The 24,521-nt window shown below is 48.2% G+C and overlaps 1 protein-coding gene across 2 annotated transcripts in view; it reads left to right on the top strand.

The window, feature by feature from the left end:
- Positions 1 to 24,211, top strand: part of VANGL1 (VANGL planar cell polarity protein 1) — a 45,965-nt gene extending 21,754 nt beyond the window's left edge. Inside the window, exons 5-9 of one of the 2 annotated variants that reach the window (XM_042031760.1) lie at positions 11,448 to 11,581; positions 14,555 to 14,593; positions 14,890 to 15,022; positions 16,987 to 17,221; positions 18,437 to 24,211. In XM_042031760.1, the coding sequence (XP_041887694.1) occupies positions 11,448 to 11,581; positions 14,555 to 14,593; positions 14,890 to 15,022; positions 16,987 to 17,221; positions 18,437 to 18,697 (802 nt within the window). In that variant the 3' untranslated portion in view covers positions 18,698 to 24,211. The remainder of the gene's footprint in view (positions 1 to 11,447; positions 11,582 to 14,554; positions 14,594 to 14,889; positions 15,023 to 16,986; positions 17,222 to 18,436) is intronic. The other variant, XM_042031758.1, reaches the window with a different exon arrangement.
- Positions 24,212 to 24,521: the final 310 nt, after the last annotated feature.

Raw genomic sequence — 24,521 nt, 5'->3', positions numbered from 1 at the left:
TTCCCCCTCCAGTACCTGCTTAAATGAACTTCAGTGTTTAAATTCCTTTTGTGCAGTTTAGGTCAAGTGGGGATATCAGCTGACGGTGTGGGAGAGCTATCCCTGGCTGACAGGAAAACAGATTCCTGGCACAGCAGTAAGGACTTTGGCTGTGGTTTGGGAGCTTCAGGCTGCTGACTCTGGCTTGCACTCCTCTAGTCCTGGTAGAAGGTTATCTGCATCCTTGCTGGGACTGGGTTTTTCCTCTGAGCTCGTAACTGCAGGTCATGTCCCTGTGGCCCCATAGGGTTGCTGAGTGCTGGTTATAAAATCAGGTGGCTCTTGCTTGTGCAAAGCTTGCTGGGTTGGAGCTTTGTGAGCGATGCCCTGTGGTGCAGGGATGCTGTGCAGGGAGGACTGGGCTGTAGTTTGAGAGCTGATACCCCTGTGTGCGAAGGTCTGCTAGTGGCTAACATGGATGCTGCCTCTTCAAGCCTGTCTGCATAGGCTTGCAGGAGAATAACATTCCCAGGTGTTTTGAGAGGAATCCTAGAACAAGTTAAAGCTGCTCTATTGATTTTAAAGACAGCCTCGTTCAAAGTCTTGCCACATTAATCCCATCTCCTCCTGGGGGGGGATCAAGCAGGAGGTGGTCCTCTTTCCTGAGAGAGCATCCTACCAGGCAGCAGTGGGATCGAGAGCTGAATGCTGATGTTTTATGGCTGCAGCATCTAAATGTAAAGTCCTATTACAGCACTGGAGTTTTGCTGCCAGTAGAGGCTTTGAACACTTTGTTTGTGTTGTTTCCTTGGAATTAAAGCTGTATTTCTTAGCTTTGACTTTAAAAAACACCCTAAATCAGCAACTAACCCTTTCTCCCACCCTCAAAAAAACTACTAACAAAAAGCCCCACCCTTAGTTACTTCATAATGATTAATGTAGCTTGAAGAATTCCGTGGCTAAAGACTGGCCTTACTTGAAGCATGAACAGGCTTTAAATTATCTTGTGAAAATGCAGAGTCGTGTAAACTTCTTGCCATACCTGCCAGTTCCTGCATCTACTTTTTTTCATTTGAGGCTCAGGCTAATCAGAGGCATAGCATTGGGTGTATGTTGGGAGGAGGAAATGCATCGCTGTCATGGATTATGCTGCTCCCAGGAACTGGAAATGCTAATCCAGGGTCCCACATGTTGCCGATTTCTGCAGGGTTCCTAGCTGCTTGAGCAGGACACAAGCTTGAGTTGGAGGCTGAGGGTTGCCCTGTAGCTCAGGGCTTGGGGGTGTCTGCTATTTCATCCCTTGTTTCTGCACTAAGTGCCTGTCTCACCCTTGCCTGCAGGGTAAGCTCGTGATCTTGCTCCTAACTGCTGTGTTCAGAAGGTAAAGCACACCTTTTGCTTGTGTGTTGTTCTGCACCCCTGACTTGTTTGAAACTCCCTAAATCCTAAATACAACCTCAAGTGTGTAGAAACCTTTGAAAGAGGTTACGCCTCCCTCAGAAATACTCGGTACACCCCTCAATTACATAAATGTTTGATCATAGTTCCACATCACTTCTTCAGATAATGCTGCTGCAAAAAAAATCCTGTCAGCAGCCTGATCCTTCCTCACCCCTCCCAAAGAAATGTTGTCTAGTTGCACAGTGATGCAGTGGCAGAATTGTGGAACTGGTAATTTATATCTCTATTACCTATGCAGCTTTGCAGTTTGTGTGTGTATTTTTCTACCTGGATTATTTTGCTCAGCTTACTCATTCCCCAGTCTGTCCTTACATCCAGGATTGCCACATTCCAGGTGCAGAATCTGTCACTTTCCCTTGTTGAACTTCACATGGTTGGTAATTGTGCAGCCCTGTAATTTGTCCAGGTTTCTCTGCAGGGCCTCCCCTGCCCTCAAGGCATCAGCAGCTCCTCCCAGTTTTGTATCATCTCTGAACTTGCTTAGTGTCCCTTCCAGCCCTGTGTCCAAGTCATTTATGAGATATTGAAGAGCACAGGACTAAGGATGGAGCCCTGTGGAACCCCACTAGTGACAGGTCTCCAGTCTGATGTCACCTCATTCACTGTAACCCTTTGCACCTGACCCAGTTGCTCACCCATCCCATGATGTGTTTATCCAGTTGTGTGCTGGACACCTTGTTCAATAGGATCCTGTGAGAGACAGTATCAAAAGCTTTACTGAAATCCAAAAAGATTGTACCAGCTGGCTTCCCTTGATCAGTTAGGTGGGTTATCTTGTCGTAAAAGGAAATGAGGTTTGATAAGCAGGGGTTTCCTCTCATGAAGCTGTGCTGGCTGTGAGTGATGACTGTATTGTCTTTCAGATGTTTTTCAATACCTCCCAGAATAATCTTCTCCATCAATTTATCAGGCACTGAAGTGACACTGACAGGCCTGTAGTTTCTGGGATCCTCCTTCTTGCCCTTCTTGAAAATCAGGACAATGACTGCTCAAAAATCATCAAGAGAGGCTTTGTGATGACATCAGCTAGCTCTTTAGGGACTGTTGCGTGAATCCCATCAAGCCCCGTAGATTCCTGCAGTCTGCAGGAGCCCTCCTTGGTGGGGCAGGGCTCTGTCTGCAAAAGTCTGCTCCTCTGCTGAGCTTGGGGAAGGGAGAGCCTCCAGTCGTTGCTTTTCCTCCCCAGTCCAGCTGACCTACGAGGGACCAGCCTTGGCCCAAGCATAAGGCATTGGTCTTGAGTACCTCAGATCATGTCCTTGAAGATTCAGAGCTGGACATGGTGCACAAATGGATGGCAGCTTACTGCTGTGGACTTGGTTTAGAGTCGTATCTCCAGCTGTGAGACTGGACTTTGTAAATTATTATCTTGAGCCATGCAGGTCTCCTTCCACAGGAGGCTCGTTGGCCTCAATAATTGGCTCAGCTGTGCAAATGGTAACTGTAAGATCTACTTCAGCAGTCCCTGACTCTCTCAAATTGGTCACGGGTCTGTGTAGAATTGGGTGTGGACAAGTGGATCCTCTTGGACTGCTGGCAGCTGGATGCAACACCCACAGTGCCTGGGGAAGCCAACTTGTCCCTGCTTTGTCGACACCCGTGTCTTTCTGGTGTGCCTGTGGTCTACCATGCTGTGCAGGTTTGTGGGGAAAGCTCAGCAGCAGCTTCTTCCCATCACCTTTTCACTTAGGTTGTCCCCTTTGTGTTCTTCTCTCACTGCTTTCCTTCCCAAACTGCCCATTTGCTCCATAGATGAAGAAAACCTTTCACAGCTTTGGCTTTACTTCAGTGTGAGTAGAGGGTAGCTGGTTGTTTGTGGGGTTTTTTCTCATGAATAAGGAAGATAGTATTCTCATTAGCTCCCTTGAGGATAGCCCACGACTTGGCAAAACCGTAACATGGAGGCAAATGCTTGGTGTGCTAGCAGTGCACTTGGAAAACCCCTTTCTGAGCTCTAGCTGCTGGATCCAGTAGCTGCTGCTCTCCATGTCCTGTTAAACTACTAGTGGCTCCTGAGGGTGCTGGGTTGAGCTTGAGGTGTGGATGTCTGGCCAGGTGTTGTTTTGGTTCACTACAGGTGTCTGGGACATGGCAGGTACATGGCAGGGCACGGACAGGTCCTTTGCCTCTCATGTTTCTTGTCTGTGTTGCAGCAGACCCTGGAGCAAGAGATGCTGGTAGCAAATATTCTCTTTGTCTGATGAGAAGGGAGCACCTTTGCCTGCTTGAATGTGTTGTATGGGATCAAAGGGAAGTGGGTGTCTAGTTTGAGAGCTGTTGGGGCATCTGCATGGGATGATTGATGTCTGAGGAACTGGCTGAAATGCAGCCCAAGCTGTGAGTGCCTGAGAGCTGCTGTTGTGCCCTGGCTAATCTGTGAGCTATACCATTTGGATTTAGTGGTTTTGCTAGGTATCTGAGTGGTGAGGAAGTGCTTGACAGCACCTCCCTACACACGCTGTTCCCCTTGGAGAGGTGGTCTTGGCGTTAGAGGATGCGGGCAGTTTGCTTTGGAGCCTGCTCTCCTGGCAGCTGGCTTCCTCAGCCTTCTGAGGGAGAAGTTTGTGGCACCACATGTTCAAGCTTTCACAAGCTGCTCTTTCAGATGCAGCTCCTGAAGCTGCTCTTGTTGTACACTCACCCATCCCCATGGATGGGCTGAGGCAACTGGGGCCATGTGGCTTTACCGCATGTTAAACTCCCTTTTGCTACTCTGTGAGGGGCTGGAAGGCAGCCTTCCAGTTACCTAGGCTGACCTGCTGCAATAAAGCTTCCTAGACTTGTATATAGGGAACCTGGCAAGAAGCTTAGTCTCAGCAAGGGATTAAATCTTCCTTCTTTTTTAGAGTCCTCTGCCTTCCATAGGAAGCTCTTCTGGTGCTCCAGAACCTCCATTGTTTCTAAAACTCATGTTAGACTTCTACAGCTTACTCAATTTTCTGTCTGTTGAATATGATGTTGGAGATAACAAGTGTCCTTTTGATCTTTGTCTCACTCAGCACAACATACTGTGAAAAAAATGTTCACTGTGTTACTGAGAAAGAGAAGTGTGGTGCTGTCACAGCATCTGACCTCAACGCAGTGATTGTCCTTTCCTGGCAAATCATATTATTGGACCTTTCAGACCACCCTTTAAATGAGAGGATTGTGCTCTCCTTCTCTTCCTCCTCACTATATATACCAGTAATGTCTTGCAGTTTTTTACTAGTCTGTTATGCTAGCTGCCACCTTCAGCTGTTGGAAGTGGAAGGAAGGGCAGTGCAGCTGTTGGGAAAGCATTCATCAAATTTTGAGGTTCTACCAGTAAAGGTGACTGGGGAAAACATTCAGGCTGTGTGCTGGTACCCTGTAGACCAGTTAACTTCCTGAGGTGTCAGGCTTGGAAGTTTCTCAGGAGAACTGCAGTAGGAGCATGCCATTGGGTTTACTGCGGTTTTATAGCTGCTGGCTAAAACTTAATGCTCTGTACTTCTGTAGCAGCATCTTTTTAGTGCTGGCCTGGGAGTACTTTTATAGGATTCCTCAGGAAGGCTTAAGTAAGTAGCTTGTTTAGGTTGTGTGATGTAAAGGAGTTGATTCCCCCACAGCCCCCAAGTTTGGTCATACCCTCCTGTAAAGTCCTGGTTTTTAAAAATACTCACAGCTTCTCTTCAAAATGAAAACATTCAAATGTAACAGCAATGTTAGTAGTGGACTTGCAGGGGTCTTTTTCACCTGTACTCGATAGTTTTTGACTAGGTTTTGACTAGGCTGCTTCTGAGGTTTGAGGAGAACAAACTGAAAAACCCAACCTGAAAATGAATTCCGCTCCTCTCTCTCTCATTCAGAGAATTTCTGTGTTGAAATCCCTTCTACATCAGCAGTGAACTATTGTATTGCTCAGCTGGTGTGTTGATTCTGATTTTTGTCTTGCAGAAGATGAGACTTGTAAAGGAGTGTCTGTTGGGGAGCCGTGTTTCTTGGACTGCACAGGGCAGAGAAGGGGAGATCTGCAGTTAAAAGCTGGGCTGGTGCTCTCCTTAAATTTACAACAGTTGTGTTGCTCAGATGTGCAGTGTTGGGTATAGATGGGGACACGCTTTAAATTCCGTCATTTTCATGTTGTTAAAAAAGGCTGTGAGGGGAGAGAAAGACAGAGACTGGTCACTGCAAAATGGGGGCAGACCTTTTGTGTGTTTGGGTTCCGTATTAATTGCACCATTAACGGAGGGATGTTGGCTGCCTTGGGGGCAGCAGCTGTGCTGCCATCACAGTGGTAACCTGCTACTACAATGAGGTTTTCTTCCCTTCCCTGATAAAGGTTTGACCTTGCAAATTCTTTTCCCTGCCTCACCGAATGCCAGGAGTTGGGTATCTAAAACAAACTCGCTGTGTCCTGGTTGCCCGGTGCCTGTTCCAGGGAGGGCGAGGATTGCGCTTGCCTGCCGTAGCCAAGTAGAGATCTCAGTTGTGGTTGTCTGACAAGAAAATGTGGTTTTCCTTTTCCTAGAGGCTGTGGTCCTGTTCTCTTGACTGTACCAAACTGAAATGCTCTTGTAGTTATGATGATCAAAAGGCATTTTTCGGCTCTGCTTGTTTGGCCACAGCTGCTGAAGAAGTTCCTTGTCTTGGTATCTCTGCTGAGATCTGACTCGGGCTCTGTTTATTGGCAAGGGCCAAACTGTAGCCAAGGCATTTGTGCTTCTGCCAGCACTGCAAAGTGCTTCTGCACAACCTTTGTCCTCTTGGGAGCCTTGCTCCAAGGTGTTGCTTGGGAAGGACAGTGAGTACTGAATCCCTTGGGTTCTGCCAGCTCCTGGCCCCTGGCAGTGCTCCTCAGGGTCATCTCTGTGGGCAGCCTGTGCTGGCCTCACCTGTAGCTGTGACAGGCAGAGCAGGGAGGCAAGTCTGCGTGGAGGATGGTGGAAATCCCTTCTGTAATCATTTTCATCAGGGATGTTGGTGTGGGAAGCATTTGCACTTCAGCTGTCTATTTCCAGTTTTATAAGTTGTGGTGACTTTGCTCTGGGAAAACAGTCCAACATGGTGAAGAATCAGGAGCTTGAGCCCTAGCTCTGTGCCTTGGCAAAAGAGTATGAGAAAGGGGGGGGGGGAAGGGAGTTTTCTGGGAGAAAGATGTGATTGCAGGGCAAAGGAAGGCAGAGAAGGCCTCTGAACCTGTTGGACGTGAGCTGACAGCACTGCTAGAGTAAGAAGTGCTCTGGATGAGCAGCTCAGTGCCCCAGGAGACCTTAGTATTTCTTGCAGTAGCCAAGCTTGATGCAATTGTAGGCTGGAGACATCTGGTAAAGCAAAGCTGGCTCTCCTTGGAAGGTTGCTTTGTGGAATCTTTTCTTAGCTTTTCTTTGAAGTGCCAAACTTCCCAATTGGCTGTGGCAAGTGTTTTATGTGCCCAGAGACCTTGTCTTGTTTTGATGCTGTGTCTGTTTTGAAGAATGTTTAAAACAATGTTGTTTGGAGGAGAGGAGTCTGTGCTGGGAACCATTTGATTAAATAACCCCAGGCTTCCTCGGCCGTCAATTAACACAGCAGTCATCAAACCTCTGCCTATCCCTGTGTATTTTAGGTGTGTGTGGTTCACTCTAAACCCTGATGCTGCAAGATCTGCATCTATAGCAAGATTGCCCTGGTAGCAAACAGCTCAGCCCTTTCTGGATGTGTACATAGATCTGTTGCAAAAGTATGGGGCACTCCTCTGCCCTCGATAATTCTCAGTGTCTACTGATGTTTGGTATAGTACCGTGACAGGCTACCTTTCTAGCTTAGCAGGAAAGCACAAAACTGCTAAAACCATGTGAGTGACAGGTGCATAGAGGTGTGGCTTCAATTTTTAATCTTTTTTTTCTGTCCTTATTTTTAATTTTCACCAACCCGTTTTGTACCACTTCATAAAACTCAAAACCCTTTTCCTAGAAACCACTGGTGTCCAAAGCCAGTATTTTGATGATATAAACAGGTTTCTTTCCTTGTGCTTTTCTTCAGTTTAGTACTGGCTTGTTTTCCTAGAAATCCACTAAGAAAAGCCAATTTCAGTATTGGTGTCACAGAAGGCAAATACAAAGTCAAAATGGCCTCTGAGGTGCAGTGTATTGCAAGACTGCAATATTCAAATCTTTTGTAGCAGCAAGCACTCAGACAAAACTGGTCCTGACTTACCTTTTGAGAGAAAAAAATAGTTGCTACCTTCGTGTCACAGAGTCCCCCTCCTCCACTTCCTTGGATGCCCTATAAAAGTTAATTCATTACTGTTAGTAAAGGGCTCTGCATTTCTCTGCTGCCAAATGCCACTGTACTTCTGCTGGGTCTGCTTGTTTGCTTTCCCTCTTGGCAGCATGCTGTGACATGGCCTTCTTCAGGGGAGTAAAAATAATAATCAGAAAAAAGCAACCCTCCAACTACACGAAATCCAAAGCAACAAAGCATGGAGCCTCACTGACACTGCCTGCAAGGAAATCTGTGTTTCCAGTAGGCCCCTGGATTGTGCAAGAGGTTTTCCTCTCATGCCATAAGTTTTGAATCTGAACTGTTGCATGGAAATGCTTTTTGTGTCCTGCTTTTTGTACTCTGCCCATGGCGGGGGTGGAGGGGGGTGGGGTTAGAACTAGATGATCTTTAAGGTCCAAGCCTTTCTATGACGATTTCCATGTTTCCCTGATGTGCTTTTTCTGCATAGCTCTGGTAGTTTGCTACAATGCCTGAAATATACCGGGCTGCCAGACCCTCTTGGTGGCACATGAGAACAATCCTCACTCGGAGTCTTTCCTACAGGCGACTGAGTATCGAAACTTTCTGTTCGTTTTCTTCCTGCCCCTCCCCATTCTTTCAACGTGCTGAACAAAAGGAGAGCCTCAGCCCAGCTTGCGAAGTGCGGGGTGAATGAATGCAGTGACCGACGTGGTGCTGAACTCCTCCCGAGACAGTGCTGCAGGGAAGCTGCCTCTCCAGACGTGGCCTGCAGGAAGGCTGCCAGTTTCCATTCCCGCTGGAGCTGCCGTGTGGGTGGAGAGGCGGCTTCCCGCAGCCGCTTCACCTTGCTCGCAGGGCAGCACAGGGTCTGCCTGCGGTGGGAAGCCCAAAAAGCCTGGATTTCTGTTGGGAGACAGCAGACTTCCTTGGTGTTTTGCTGTGCTCCTGCTGACTGCTGCGGGCTGCTCTGGATGCTCCCATGCCTGCGGTTGCCCTCCTCCTGGAGCGAGGTGTTGCGCAGGAGCGTGGGGTGCCCTTCTGCCGTGCTTGGGGCGCTGTGCCTGGTCGGGGCCGGCCTTCGTGGTGCTTCACAGCTCCGTGTGGGGCAGGGCTGGCCGTGCTGTGCTGGGCAGGGTGAGGCTTCCCCTTGATGTGGGTGAAGAGGTTGAGCAACACAGCTCAGGAGGCTCTGATTCAGCCTTTTCCTCTCTCTCGCGAATTACTGTGACCCTTCTAATTTACTTGTCTGCAGCTTCTCTCTGATTTTTTTTTTTTCTGGAACAGAGAGTTTGAAGGGTTGTACTTGGAGCTGTCTTCCTAACCTGCCACGCTTAGGGTGGACTACATGGGAGACAGAAATGGGCTGGTAGCAATTCAGGAAACTGATGTTTATTACCTCTCTCTTCCCAGAGAGCAGACACTCTGTGTGGCTGGGGTATCTCATGTGCAGGATTGAGCCTGTACTGGATTTGCATCAGGAACAAATACCTGGGCTTTAAATTTTCAGGGCAATGATAGTTGCATGCTGCCAGTGTAAAAGCTTTGTTGTGTTTAGATTTTGGGTACACGTGCCAATGAATTGGTGGGGAAGGTTATTTAATGAGGGGATGGAAGGGGTGTTAGGTGGGGAAAGCTGCCATCCTGATGATAATGCTGTCAGTGGGGTCCAGGGAAAATGTGTATGTATAAAAATAAATTATTCTCTGCTGCAGTGCATTGTGTTTTGTCCTAATAGAGCTAATTGGTCAGTGGAGCTCCCAAACATTTCCCGCTGCTGGGATGGAAGTTCCAGTGCTGTTTGAAACGAGTACAGTGTATTAACAGAGAATAACTGTTCGTTTTTATCTTCCTGTTTTGAGTTGGTCCTAGTTTTCCAAATATTGTGTTTTGTGATGAAACTCTATGGAGTTTTATCTTCCTGGGAAGCAGACATGGAAAAACTTGATCATGTTTGAATGCAGTCAGAAGGGGGAATATGTGCTGCTGCCACATGATTACTTCTATGAAATTTTATTTATAGGCTGCAGCAAATTCACAGTAGAAATCAGAAGCGTGGCAGGGAGAAATAAAACTGCTTTCACCTGTCAGCATCTATGTGTGTCTGGCAGTGGGTCAGTCTGCGCTCCTTCATCAAAGGAAAATTGTTTCCTTTGTTAACTGGTGGCTCTTTACCACAAATCAGTAGCTGAGTGCGTAAGTGGAGTTGCTTTTACCAAACCTAAGGTGAGGAAATACGAAGGAGTGGCGCCTGAAAGGTAAAGCTTCTTTAAGACGCTCCAGCTGGATCCAAAAGACCCCACCAGACAATCCTAAAGATGGAATTTGCTTCTAAAGCTAAATTCATAATCTTAAAGGTACGCAGCTAATGAAATAAATGGCGACGTACCGTAATACTGACTGATGAAGCTACACAGTGAGCAAGTCGGGGTTTGTTCTTCCTTCTCAGAATCTCTTGAATGGGCTGGCATCTGTGCTTAATTCACTGATCAGTGGGAGCATGGCAGCTGTAGAATGAGGGTGGTTGTGTGTGTGTGTTTAAATTACTTGGGTGTGATGCAGAAGTTTAATATTAGCGCAAAGCACAGGAAAATTTAAATTGCTCCTCCGGGAACACACGTGGAATCTGTGGTAGTGCAGAGAACTGAATTTAGGGCTAAATTTGTTAATGTCTTATTTTCCCACGTTACCTTCCTTGTAATGTTTTCTTCCTATGTTGTAACATGTGTGAGAATACTTTGTTGCTTTCCTTAGGAGGGGCCTCCTTGGTAAGTGTGACCTTTGCAATTAACTGGCAACAAATGTGTTGGCAGTTACATTTTCATTTTGAACCAACAAAAATTATTTTAAGTGTGGGTCCTTGGCAAGCTCCAGTTGGGTGAATGGGTGATCTTGGTGATTTGCTGAGAGTGCTGCTGCCAGTCCGATGCCACGCTGAGGCACAGAGCCAGAGCAGCATGGAGAGAGCTGTGTCCTGTTCCCGCATTTTTAAACACCAGAGCTCGGGCTTGTTTTGAAATGCTGTCCTATTTGCTGGTAACAGTGCCTACAGACATCTCTCCCTCTCCGTTGTCGAAATGATTGCAGAGGAAGATACCTCTGGGTTGAGCCTTTCCTGCGGCTGGCGCGTGTGTTTGTTGTGCTCCCATGTGTCATCGTTTCGTGTAAAGGCGTCCCTTCAAAGGGATGGAGGGAGTGTCACTGCTCCTCATTCTGTCCCTAGCCGGGGATTTAACAAGGAATACTGAGGTAATCCCGTCTCTGGCAGCCGTACTCCTCAGGCAGCGATCTTACCTTGCTGTGAAAGCTGAAGAGATCACACTCCTGTCAGTGCTGGGATGGAGGAGGTCTGAGGAGCTGCGAGGTGCGGCTGGAAATGACTCGGAGGGAAAAGCATCCATCCTGGGCTGGTCCCTCTGTCCAGGCTGGCCAGCTACAGCAAAACCCATGTGGTGTTCTGGTCTTCAGCCTGAGCAAGCTCTCTGCAGCAGAGTGATTGTACTGAGGTGGGCTGAGCTCTTGTTCTGTAATTTTCCGTGCTGCAGGCAGCCTAGTGCTTCACTTTGTGCTGCCCTTGTTTGGGGATTTCCTGTCATCCTCCTATAGAGCTGAGGGCAGAGATACTTATCTTGCATCTCAAATGAAATTTCAGGTCCTAGAGAGAGTAATTAATATTCTGTGTATTGCACAGTCCTGTAGGCGTGACAACTCTGTTCCAAATAATATCACTATTCTTCCTTTCTTTTTTTTAAATATTTTATGAAGACAAGAGAGCTTGTTTCAGTCTGAGGGGGTTTGTCTTGTTTTGTTTTTTCTTTCCCTAGCATCCAACGAGCTGCACTGGTGGTTCTGGAAAATTACTACCGAGATTTCACAGTCTACAACCCAGCCTTGTTAACAGCCTCCAAAACCCGAGCAGCCAAGCACATGGCTGGCCTGAAAGTCTACAATGTTGATGGTAGGTGAGGTGAAATGTAGTCTCTGAGACTGGGTGGGATGGGGAAGGACTGGGTTGGCTTTATGCTTTGTTATGCACACATTCTCACCTTTTTGTTTTGCCAATCCTTGTCTCTTGCTGGAAATCTTCCTAGCAGCCCTGAGTTTGCCAGTTCCAGATGACTTTACAGATGTGTTTAGCCCACAATAAGGCTTTTGTCTTTGCCAGGTGAAATAGCCACGTTTTGGGTCAGGCTTAATTGTCATGTGGCTTGACACTTTTCAGCACCACTGCTTGTTTTTAAGCAGCCTCTGCTTTTGTCACCCTTGGGTCATCTCCTCCGTCGTGATACTACAATAAACACAACTTTTAACCTAATGAGTTCCCCAGTCGTTTGTGCTGCTTTCACATACAGCCTTCAGGAAAGTGAAGGAGCTGTGGTATAAGCAGCAGTTGCTGATGAAAGTGTTGCTCATCAGCCTGCAGCCTCAGCATTAAATGAGCTATGCCTGGCTCACCCATGGCCATGGAAACTCAGACACAGATAACGATCCTCATTGAGCTTTGCGGTTCGTAACCGTTTTCAGGCTTTGGGGCTTTAAAAAAGCCTTTGGGAGGATGGGTGGATGGATATGTGAATACTCAAAACAGTGAAAACTGGGCTTAATCATTTGACACTCTTAAACCCTATCAGTGAAAGCCACGTTTGATAAGCAAGATGTGCCCAGCAGCCTTTATAGGGGTGCACATTCCTTTGGAAGAGTTGAAGTTGAGTAGCAAAGCTTTTATGGTGAAGGATGGCTGAAGCTGTGTGACAAAATGTGGTAAAGGCACGTGCTGCCCATGAATTTGTTAGTACTGAAAGGCTTTGAGGCTGGAAAGAAGAGACTGAAGAGACTTAACTAGGCAAGTTGGCTCTGTGTGCATGGCGTGGAGACTGAAATATCAAGGATATCTGTCATATGAAAAAACATGAGACATGATTGTTTTGCTTTCAACAAAGTTTCAGTGCCTTATGGGCGTGGAACGTTTTGTTTTCATTTTCCTTTTTGGTTTGTTTGTTTGTTTGGATTTGTTTCATTTTTGGTGAGTTTCAAAGATGTTATCCTCAAGGCTTCTCTAACCTCATGCAGCACTCCTGAGTCCATAAAATTAATTGGAGGTTTAGATCCTTACAGTTAGATATTCTGATCCTGATAGAGGAAGGGGGAAATGAGGGAAGGGGAAGGACAGGTTGCCCATCATGTGTCCATTGCTGCCTGGAGTGATGCTCTTGGTTGAGTTGTGTTGGAGAGGGGAAGCAAACTGACATGTAAACAGAAATGCTCTGTGTTCCTCTAGAGGTGAAATCATTCCTTCCAGCTGCTCACTCTCAGTGAGGCCTGGTGTATGGAAGGTGAGGGCTTCCTGATCCCACAGGTGTCTGCACACTGTTCAGACCCCACAGCCTGCCAGGCTGGCTGCAGGGTGTGCCATTCTGATTACTGGCTTGTCTTCTCCTGCACTGCAGTGTCCCTTCAGGAGCTGGTGTGCTCTCTTTTCCTGCAGCACCTCCTGGGACAGTGGGACTCCCAAGCTCAGAGGAAAGATTGTCAGTCTGGTAGTGTGAGTGCTCAGAAGCTGCTAGCTCATGAGGCTTCGTTAGAAGAGAAGGAACCAGGAGCAAGCTGCAGGTGTGGCTGGCAGGCTTTTCCAAGTGTCAAGCTTGTGAGCCTGCCAGGGCCTGGAACTCCTGCTTTCCCTTCTGGGGCAGGAGCGGTTGCCTGGGCTGTTCTGTGTGCAATGCTGCTGCCTTTGTGGACATGGAAATCTCAGGCTTAGAGGCATGGCCTTAAGAAGATTCCATCCATCTTACAAAGCAGAGTGTAGCTCTGGCTGCAGCTTACCCTGGCAGCCTGACAGTCTCTTATACCCTTCTTGTAAAAAGACAGTAATGCTATTAAGGCAGCCTAATTTGTTGACAGCTTTTGTATTTGATACTGCAGCAGCCAGGAAAGAAAAACATATTGCTGTAATCTCTCTTTTGCAGAGTGGGGAGGTTCACCTTCAAAACCAGGACTTTCATTGCCAGGCATAGTCAACAAGGCAAATTAAAGATGTAACCCAAATTTGGGAGCTAGTGTCTCCCTTGAGTCATAGCCTCCATTTCAAGGCTGTCAAACAACATCTGAAATGTTTAGACTCTTAAGAAGCTATTTGTGTGAGTGCTTGTTCTTCCCACTGCTGAGTTTCAGGCTTCTGTCTTGGAATTCGGTTTGGGCTTTTTAGGAAAAAAATTGAAGAGTTGCCCTTGCTTGAGCAGAACAGTTTTGAGCGTGTCTGTGCAATTGATTGGCCTTAACCACTGCCAGCTGAGAGTGTGGGCTTTCAGAACAGTTGGCACAAAAGCTGCTCTTGGTGGTTTGGAGGCAGTCCTAGACTGCCAGTTCTCTCTGGGTAGACCCACCTCTGCCCTCTATCTGAATACAAGGGGTTGTAAACTCTTCTGGGGCAGCCTTTTTCCTCTCCCTAACTGAAAAGCCAGAGCTGAGGGCTTCAGGAGAGAGTTGCAGAACCTAGTACTGTATTTTAAGGTCACTAGTTAAGGTCTTGTAGTAGACAGCTCTGTCGACTGACTGGGTGTTACAGAGCAGATTGCAGCTTCCCTGTTCCTGTGGCTGTGTGGGATCTGTTAACAGCAGCAGAAGCTCTGATGGCAGGTGCTGCTCAGGGTGCCATGAGAAGCTACTACACATAAAGACCCCAGCCTACCCAATTGAGGGACTGCTGCTCTGACAGCACCTGCCCTTGTGGAAAACCCTGTGCTGTGTCTGAAGGTGACCCTGCTGCCCCTGCATCCTGTTTTCTCTTCCTGCGGATAACTGTCTGGAGTTTGGCTTTCATTTATTCATCTCCATGTCTCATTATGTTCTTGTGTTTGTCTCTCTCCTCTTTCCAACTTCTCACTTCTTGTGCTGTCACACTGTCTTGATGCTGAAATGTGGTATGTTCCAGCTGCCCTTGCCTTCAAACTGAAAGCATATATAATGGGGGGTAAGTTGCATCCTTGGCATGTTCACCTCACTCTGCCTTTGTGTATGTTGCGTGAGACCCTCCATCCCAACTAACTGCCCTTGTCCACGTGCCAGAATGCCCTCTCTAAGCCTGTGCTGCCTTGCAGGGTTTCTACCGGAGCTCCTGAGGACCGGGGAAGGGTTTATAGCATTGGCTGGGAAGGCTGGAGCCCCAGAGCACGTGTGACAGAGGCCGTGGGGTGCCGGACTGTCCCAGCCCCGGCCCTGTGGCACTGACACCGCCTTTGTCTCCTTTGTGCCGTCCTTGCTCCGCAGGCCCAGGTAACAACGCGTCGGGGCAGTCCCGGGCCATGATCGCGGCCGCCGCCCGGCGCAGGGACTCCAGTCACAACGAGCTCTACTACGAGGAGGCCGACCACGAGCGCCGCGTGAAGAAACGCCGGGCGAGGTAAAGCCAGCCTGTCGCACGTGCTGCTGTGAGGCTCGGCCGTGGGGGCTTGCCCAGCCTGGCGGGTGCCCCCGGCCCACCATGAGGAGCTGGCTGCAAATCTGTCACGGGGAAGAAGCTTATGAAACCCAGATGCGTAAGGGAGGGGGAGTGGAATTCGAGTAATTCCAGCTTGCAACTGGAATTATCCGAAGAGCGTGCATGCAGCTGAGCTCGTGTATACGAGGCAGATAAGCTAATGCAATGTCATGGATTACGGGAACAGTCCAGTGCTTGACAAGTCTGTAGTTATTTGCTGTAGGAAATCCCATTATTTTTGCCCACGCCCAGGCTTGTCAGCTGAAGGAATCCAGGAACAGGATCAGTGGAGTTCTTGGTGTTGCCCATTCATGGGTGAGGAGAATATTTGTGTTTGCAGACTAGTCAAAGGGACAGTTTGACTGCCTTTCGATGAATTGAGGAGGAAAGCCTTCACCACAAACAGTTACATTTTATTTTGGAACACATATATGTCTTCTGCCAGTCACACTTAGGCTGCGAAGTTGATGCTGTCTTGAGGTGACCCAAGAGAGTGCCTCTGTTTGCTCAGGAGCCTAATTGCAGTCTGTAGTTAGCATACCTAACAGTTTGAGGCAAGTTGCTTATGGGCAGGCACCCCTGAACTGAGCTGTGTTTGGAAGGAATGTGTCATAACTGGAAGGAGCTGGCTCATTTTGAGTTTTCTTTTGGCAGTTTGTTTCACTGGGAAAGTGCTGGCACAATGTCCCCTCCTTGCCTGCTTCAGTCTGACCTCTGCTCTATAGCCTCTGTCTTTTAGGCTCTCTTCCAGCCTCGGAGCAATAGGAACTTAAAACTTTCTCTTCTGTGAAGTGTAGCATCCTAACTTGGCCACATCTCCTGTGCTTGCTGAGTTTGGTTAGAACAACTGCTTAGTCAGAGGGAAACCATCAGTCACCAGATAAGGCCAGGTGTTTCAGGCCAGGAGTTTAGAAACTGATTTCCACCCCCCACCTCCCCTGTGTCAAATTAAACAAAAGGGGCAAGGGTCAGGACTTCTCATGCTGTTCCTCATGTACAGTATGAATGCAGTGTGCTATACCTCTGCTTGTGGTGAGGCAGCTGCCCCTGGCTTTAAGATGCACTGGATATTGAGATCATTGTGGACAGTTGTTGGTGACTTGAGAGGAAATTAAGTATGAAACGAGTCCTGTCTGAAGAGGCCGAAGAGTTCTGTTGGGTGGCTCTTTCATTATTGTTTTTTCCTCACTTGCAAGTTAGCCCAGTACTAAGTAGCGAGCATTGTAAGACATCTGTTCCCCTTTCATGGTGTGGTCTTGGTGTTTGCTCACCTGTGCCAGCACTGGAATGGTTTGCAGAAGATGCCTCTAGCTGCAGTGTTAGGAGTGAAGCTGGAGGGGTGTCTTCACCTTTGCTGTTCAGTGGAGGGGTGCAGGGCGGTCACTGGGCAGCTCTGCACCCAGCTGGTGCAAATGGGAGCAGCCTGCAGCTTGTGAGCACAGAGTGTCTCGGAGCAGGCTGTGTCCTGGAGTGCAGTCAGCCTCCCCCTGAGTGCTTGCCTGTCCTGTGCTTCGTGCTGCAGTCCTGTGTGCTGGGACCCTGTACTCAGACACGCGTTCAACGCAAGGGCAGCTGTGTCTCGTTTGAGTCATGTAGCTGATGTTTATGCTGTGCTGGCAGAACCAAGTGCAGTGCTCAGGGCTTTACAAGCTTAATCCTGGTTTATGGCCCTCAGTTGCTGGATGGCTTGGGCAAGGAAGGAAAAGCTACTGTCTGCCCCTCAGACTTCCAGTAGAGAAGATTTTGCGTAAATTGGGGGCAGGCAGTGACTCAATGGCTGATGGGGAAAGGAGGTTTTGTAAATCCTGACTCCCAGGCTCTGCCTTAACCACAGACCCATCCTACTTCTTGTTATGACTCTTACTGTCCTGATTTTCCTTCTGCAGGCTTGTGGTTGCGGTAGAAGAGGCTTTCACTCACATCAAACGCCTGCAGGCAGAGGAACAGCAGAAAGCTCCAGGAGAGATGATGGACCCCCGAGAAGCAGCCCAGGCAATCTTCCCCTCCATGGCAAGAGCTCTGCAGAAGTACCTTCGCACCACCCGCCAGCAGCAGTACCACAGCATGGAGAGCATCTTGCAACACTTGTCCTTCTGCATCACCAACAACATGACACCAAAGGTAAAGCTTTCTCTAACGCTGCTGCAGGAGGGAGGGAGAAGGGGATGGCACATCAGTGTGTGCAAGCAGAACAGAAAGTTGTCACGGGAGGTGAGTGAAGGCTTTCATAGTTGCTCCCGGTGAATCGACCAGTGCGGTGTAGGTTGCAGCGGGTCTCAAAGGGAAGGAGTATTTCCTCTGCAGCATCTTCTGTCTCTGTATCTGAAAGTCCCTGTGAGGTATTCATTCTTGTATCCAGTTCATCAAAGAGAATACTAAATAAATGTTTGAAAGGGTGGCATTGAGTCACAGGAGTTTTTCCAGCTGGCTTGTGGTAGCAGTATGATGCAGGTGGCAACCTGCAAAGGATCAGTTTTCTGCCCCCTCTGCTATACTGCATTTTGGACTGCTAATTATTGCCTAAATCTGTGTCTCTCTGACAGTGTTTCTAATTCATGAGCTGCTTGATCAAACATAGTTTGCTGCTTCAAGCCCAGACTGTGACTGTTGACTTGCAGACACGGGGAGGGACTGAATGATAAGGGAAACAGGTCACACAATTCCCCTCCCACTCTCTACCTTCCCCTCTAAGAGCACCCCACAGTGCTAGGGAAGGGTTATTCCTGGACGTTCACCCAGGACTTAACTGCAGTAAGAGCAGAAATGCTGTCAAGAGATGGGGCTTAGCAGCCTCTCACTGTGAGACGCCTGGGACCTTGCCCAGGTATGCAAGGGGAGTTCTGCTGCCATTAAGGTGCAGAGGGACTTTAAAACACAGCAAGGTCAAATGGCATTTTGCATTCTGTTTTCAGTTTTGCACCCTCAGGCTGAAAACATGGAAACATCTGTTTACCAGCTTAGCTTGGCCTGAAGGAGAGAGCCAGCTATCCTATCTGGCTGGCTGGGACTGTAGTTTTGGGATGGATTACGGGGCTGGAAGTGGAGAAATGACCTCTGCTCTACTGAACTGCTGCCAGATGGCTGTGCTGATGGCAGAAGTCAGGGCTATAACTTTGCAAACTTGCTGGGATGGACTGAAAGAGGATCTCCTGACGTTTGTGTCTACTCCTGGGTCTGAAAAGCTGGGAGGGACCGGGGAGAAGATGTCTTCTGAAGTGTGAAAGCTGAAACAATTTGCAGCATGGCAAGCCCATGCTTGCGGAGCTGTATTTGGGGATGGGGAGAGAGCAGGGCGAGTTGTGGGGCTGATGCTAACGTGTGTCCCACTCTTGGCAGGCATTCCTGGAGCGTTACCTCAACCCAGGCCCAACCCTCCAGTACGACAGGGATCGCTGGTTCTCCAAGCAGTGGACGCTGGTCAGCGAGGAAGCGGTCACAAGCGGGTTACAAGATGGCGTCGTGTTTGTCCTCAAGTGCTTGGACTTCAGCCTTGTTGTTAATGTGAAAAAAATCCCCTTCATCAAACTCTCAGAAGAGTTCATAGACCCTAAATCTCATAAATTTGTCCTCCGCTTACAGTCTGAGACTTCAGTGTAAGGGATTTTGAGGGTGGGTTGTTGGGAGATTTTTATTTTTTTTTTTTTCAATATCGTGCTTTTGGGTTTAATTTCCCCAATGCTGACTGAAACTGGCAGATGATGGACCAGTAATATTTGACCATCTGCACTTTATTTGGAAAGGGGAGGGGGGGAAGTTGGGCTATCTTATCTATAAAGAAGTATCTTAAGAGGCAACAGGGTGACTTGGCTCAGTTAGCTCAGCCTTGGAGACAGAACAGATTTTTTTCTTTCCCCCTCTTTCCAAGCATCCTGTAAATCTCACGCTCTTTCTCTGCACGGCTGCAGTGTCAGAGCTGTTGTTGGAGCGCTGCCTTACACCGCGCACGCCTGCACCCTTGTGTCTCTGCTTTTGCCACCTGTGGCTGCTCCTGAGGGCTCATTGCTCACCTCTCCCTCACAGAAACCTCCTGGCACTGGGTGCCGCAGTCCCTGCTCACTCAGGGAGGAGGGGATATCAAAGGGTGGGAGTGTGAGGGGACTTCTATTCTTTATTCTTCTCCTCCTCTCCATGTGCCTCTTCTGTCAGTGCCGGACTTGTATGGGCATAATGGGATGGTTTCACTCTCTGTTGCTTGTCTTGAACTGGATCAGCCTATTTGCAGCTCTACAATTTTTATTTTTTGTTTCTTAATCAGTGCTTGTTAGTGAAGTTGTTCTTCATGTCACAGCTCCCTGTTATGTCTCACCTGCTTCCCTCTGTTCTGCTTGTCTGCGTCTTTCTCAGGCACTCCCGAGGCTTCCTGTTACTGTCCCCTTCTGTCTGGGTTTCTGAATGTGTTTCTCCAGGCACTGGCACTTCCTTCTGCACCTGCAAGGGCTGTGTATTTGCACTGGGACAGGGTCAGTAAGTAGCTGGCTCCTCCTCAGATAAATCACAGACCCGCCCTATGTCTGACAGCTTCTTTGAGGGGAAGGAGGTGTGGGCAGGAATGTGCCCCTCCCTCTCTAGCCAGCTTCAGGTGTGTCTGGAGAAAAGATGGGCAAAAACACTTCCCTCCTTCAGGAGAGGAGCCAGGGAAAGGCTGACCTCTGCCCCATTCAGTTGCTTTGGAGAACTCTTGTGCTCTGGAAACACTGCAATGAGTCCTTCCCCACCGTACACCTTCTGCTGTAGCTAAGAAATACCAAACAATGCCTGAATGTTGAAAATCTGCCTGCCTTTCTTGGCCTTGTTGTGCTGTGGGAGTTTCTGCTCAGTGCTGGGATCTGCTTTAGAGAGATGCAGTTATGTTTGTGAGGCTGCCTTTGCCCACTGGTGCAGCTTTCACGTGTGAGTTTAGTCACCTGAGTTTGGAAGGTTTGTTTTTAACGGAGAGCCTAAGTCAGTGTCTGAAGTCTGATTGCCAGCACAGAGCATGGAGTGACTGGAGCCAGCTGCAAGGCTCGAATCGACCTGAAGGTCCCTCAAGATCCGTGTGAATGTAAATGATCAATTCATTCTGCTCAGTCTTTTGCCATGCAAATATCCCTTATCAGGCAGGATCTGGCCTGCCCTCCATATGGATGTCTTAACCAAGAAGGCCCTGGTTCCAGCAGAGTGTAAGTCAGTGCCTTTCATTGCCAGCCTGCACAGTCTTCTGAGGAGGGCTGCGACAGCCCCTCCTGTCCCTTTTGCCCTTCCCCAGACCTTCCCACGGCAGGCATGGGCTGGCTGGTGCCCACCACAAGCTGGTGGGAGGGAGCAGCCACCTTAAACAGGGATGCTGGGGACAGGGCAGCAGGGTCCATCCTCTTCCAACTTCAGCAGCAGTGGAGATGCCTATCTGACAGCACCTGTGCATAGTCCTCTTGGTATCAAGGGAGCACCCTGGTGAGTGAGGGTCCAAAGTGATGAAATGCCATCCAAGTGACACCTGCAGTTTCCTGCACCTTTCTTACAAGCACATGGTAGTCTCCTGGATCCTTTTTAGTCCATGTAATGTGCCAGACGTGGTTGTAAAGAAACTGGATGGCACAGCACATGACAGGATTATGCCCTTTTGCCCTTAAAGGATGGGAAGTGGGTAGTGTTTTCCCTTCTCTAAACTCAGTGTTTGGGTTTTGTTTTGGGTTTTTTTGCAGATCAGGCTTTCTGGTAGTCTGTATGGGGACTCCTTTATTGACTGTGGCCTTTGCAGTGTTTTGCTTTGAAAAAATATGTTGGTTTATTCCTTTATAAGAAAAAAAAAAAAGGAAGGAGAACATACAGTATTTTACACTTGGCTCTCCTGAAGATGCCTGCACCTGGCTTTTATGATGTGCATAACATCATAAAAGCAGGGTGGGAGAGACTGGGAGTAGCTTGGGAGACTGTGGAGTACTTAATACCTGTGTGGAGGCTACTGCCTGTGGCTGAATTGGCTCATATCTGTGAAGCCAGAACAAGAACCACCTTGCCAGGGGCTTGGGTGTGCTGTTTATGTGAGAGCACCTTGTCACAGGCACATCTGCAAAACTTCTTTACTTTCCCAGGATTTCCTTCCCCTTTCCTTTTCCCTGCCCCATGAGGAGGGGTTGTCTGACAGTATCTGCTCAGGAAACTCATGTCTTAATTTTGTTAAATCCTTTAACACATGGAGAACCAGACGGAAGCAGCGTGTGCTCAATCTGGGTCTGCTTCTTCATCTCTGTGCTGTGGTTCAACACTGCCTTTTCTGCCTGCTGCCAAAAAGGACACTCTCAACAGGGGCCAACTCCTGCATTTAATGGTCTTCCCTATGTCAGCAGTGTGAATGCTTTGCCTGATGAAATCTGAAGGAGAGGACTCTCTCAAATGGTCTCTTTAGAGATGCAACCTGCTTAGAGGCAAGGACAGACTGAAAGGGGAATCATGATTCCTGAATATTCCCTGTTCTGGTATTTTTAGTGACATTTTTCAGGGTCTCTCTTGCTTCCCTTCGCCATGCAAAGTCAGGGGACCACTGTCATACCTACCTCACTGGGGTGTTGTGAGGCTAAACTCAATTTGCTTTCAAGTGCTTTGAGATCCACAGTTGGATCTGTGGCATCTCTAGGAATTCAAACTATAAAAAATACTGAGCGGTGAGTGCAGACTGGTTTGTTTAACTCTGTTTATAGCCAGCTAATGAGTAAGAATGGAGTCATAGGGAACAAAGCTCTGATCCAATTCCTGCAACCCTTACTTCTGCCGAGCTTGCCAAGAGCTGAGCATAAATACAACTTGTAGGGTTTGCCAACCAAGTGCAGGCTGTTCCTCCGAATGCCTCTCCTATCCTGCACTGTCTCCTTGCACATATTTTCTTTCCTCTCTCCCACTCTGGATGTTTGTACCTGGTTGGGAATTGTGGGGGTTTTATTAGAATTCAAGTGGTCTTTTAAGACAACCCTGTTTGTGATTAAGTGGTCAGTGTCCCCCTTGGAGATGATCCTTGCACTGGATGTCCTTCACTGGACCATTTGATAGGGTGCTGTGCTGCCCAGCTGGGGAGTGGTGGTGGCCCACTCCTCTCTTCTGTGTTGGCACGTTTCCTGTAACTCAAGTTTGCTGCTCAGATACTTTAAAGACTTTGGTTTTTTGCTCTCAGATTTGTTGCAGCCTAAATCCAAAGCCATGCTGAGGTCTTCTTGCAAATCCAGATGCAGCTGAGACTTTCAAGTGTTCTAGAGCAAATGGAAATGACTGTGGGTTTCCATGAAGGCTGGCTTTCTCTTTCATGGCTATAAAGTGAAAGATTTGGATTTCTTGCGGCTTCCAGGAGTGTAGGGGCAGATACTACTCTAAACACTTTGCCAGTCCTGTAACTGGGCATGGGCAGATGTTGTTGTCACATCTGTTAGCCTCTCATTGCCGTGTGGCTTCAGCTGTGGGTGCAGACTCTGTGAGGCTGCCCTGGGTCTCAGTGTCCTTTCCCACACCTGGAAGCCAAGCAGGCAGCCGTCTTGGAAGTGTTAAGCATTGTAGCACTCCGCTCCATAGCATATCTGCAGGGCTGGGAGGTGCTGAGGCTGCAGTTGAAAGCTTGGAGGCAGTGCACAGTAAGGCTCGAGTTTGGAGGAGATCTGAACAAATCCCAACCCTTACGAAACCTCCAAACCTTTTCCTTTGGGATGGGGCTCTCTGGGCAATGCCCAGGGAATCTGCTGTTGCTGAGTATGCCAAAAGCTGTAGGGAAGGAGTTTCTGGAGCTGGTCCTGCCCCACACAAGTAGCTGTGAAGCGTCTCATTTGAGATGTGCTCACTTCCAACACTTGCCGCTGAAGAAACTGGAAAGATCCATAACTTGGCTAAACATGGAAACCTATTCAAGCCAATTTCATCTTGCTCACCAAAACATGTAATTCTGCCCTTTTCAAAGGTAAAACAAAAGTCTTGCAGTCTTCTGCAGCAATGCAGTAGTCTGGTCCCAAGCTGGCTCCTCACTTGGTCTCAGTGCTGCCCAGCTGTGTGAGAGCTGCTCCCGAGGTGTGTGTGCAGGTGTTTTCTCATTCAGCTTGTGTGTGTCTGTGTGCTTTTCCCCCTCTAGGTGTGCACATTATACATGCTTAAAGCCTCAAGCCAGACTTGGTGGTTCAGTGTTTCAGCTGTTGTTAAGAAGGAAGTGCTCTTGGAATTTCTTGGTCTTAGAAAACAAACAAAAAAAGATGAAGTAAAACCCCCAAATTTCTGTTCTAAAAGAGATGGCTTTGAGCCATGATGTCTCCTACAGGAGTGTGCGTCCTCCTGCGTTCAGGCTGCTGCCTCCCATCGATGATGACCAAAAGTTGCTGTTTCTGACAACTGTGGGCGGTGCGGGTCGCTTTGGGATAGCGATGAGCTGGGTCCCCGCCGTGCCAGCGGTACAGCTGGCATTACCCACCCATCTGCATCCCTCCAAGAGACTGCATTTTTTATCCCTGTGGCACACGGAACCCTGTGGGCAGCAGGCAGCCGGCCCTGCCCTGGGTGTGCTCTGCCCGGGGAGGAGGGGATCCTTCCCCCCCTCTGGCTGCTTCCCGGGCACCTCTCACCAGCGCTGACGATGCTTGGGGGTATCTCCTGTGTGCACCGTGGGGAGATGCTGTGGCCACTACCTGAGCAGGCATAACTGTGAAGGAATCTTACACTCTTCTGTGCCTGTTTCTTTGATTCAGCATTATTGTGTCTTGGGGACGGGGCTGGGAGTAAAATGCCCTTCCCCCACCCTCCTTTATCACTGTGTAATACTTTTTCTACACACTCTGTGTATAGTAAGAAGGGTTTTGCCAAGGTTTTCTAATTAATAGACACTAACCAGCATTTCTTTCTTTTTTCTCTTCTTTGCACATGTGACTTTAACTGCAGTGGTACATGGTCTTTCTGTTCTTTTCTAATCGTGAACTTAAGTAAGCAAATTCCTGGTGTCTGTGACATTAATGCACTGTGGGTTTAGCCTTGTAAATTGTTCTGTTCCAAGCTGGGTTCTCTTAAGTTATAGCTGGATGGGGTTTTGTTGTTTTTTAAACTGAAACATAAAACCGTTTTACACTTTGCATATTTTGTACAGTAAAATTCTGGAAATAAACTGAAACCAGATTTGATTGTCCCAGTCCTTTCTCTTATCTTTTCAGACATAAAAAGCTCTTTTGGTCTTTAAGCATTCCTGAGCTGTGGGCAGGAGGGGCCCTGCAAACATGTAGTTTATCTTTTTTGAGGTTGTCTTTTTGTCACCCTCATTCTGTGCTGTTCTGGTCTGCCCTGCCACACCACAGTAAAATGCAAACTCATTTATCACTCCTGAAGGAAGACTGGTAGGTGACTGCTTTGAACACCTGAAATCTCAAATGATGGGGAGCAAATGCAGCTGGGGAAGGGGGAAGGAGGTGGGGGGCCACATAACTGGAGT

The sequence above is a fragment of the Corvus kubaryi genome, unplaced genomic scaffold (assembly GCF_017639235.1).
Source record: "Corvus kubaryi isolate FWS band 111438036 unplaced genomic scaffold, C.kubaryi_AGA036_p1.0 37341, whole genome shotgun sequence".
Lineage (NCBI taxonomy): Eukaryota > Metazoa > Chordata > Aves > Passeriformes > Corvidae > Corvus > Corvus kubaryi.
The sequence above is the reverse complement of the archived record's forward strand: the minus strand, read 5'-3'. Positions and strand labels throughout refer to the sequence as shown.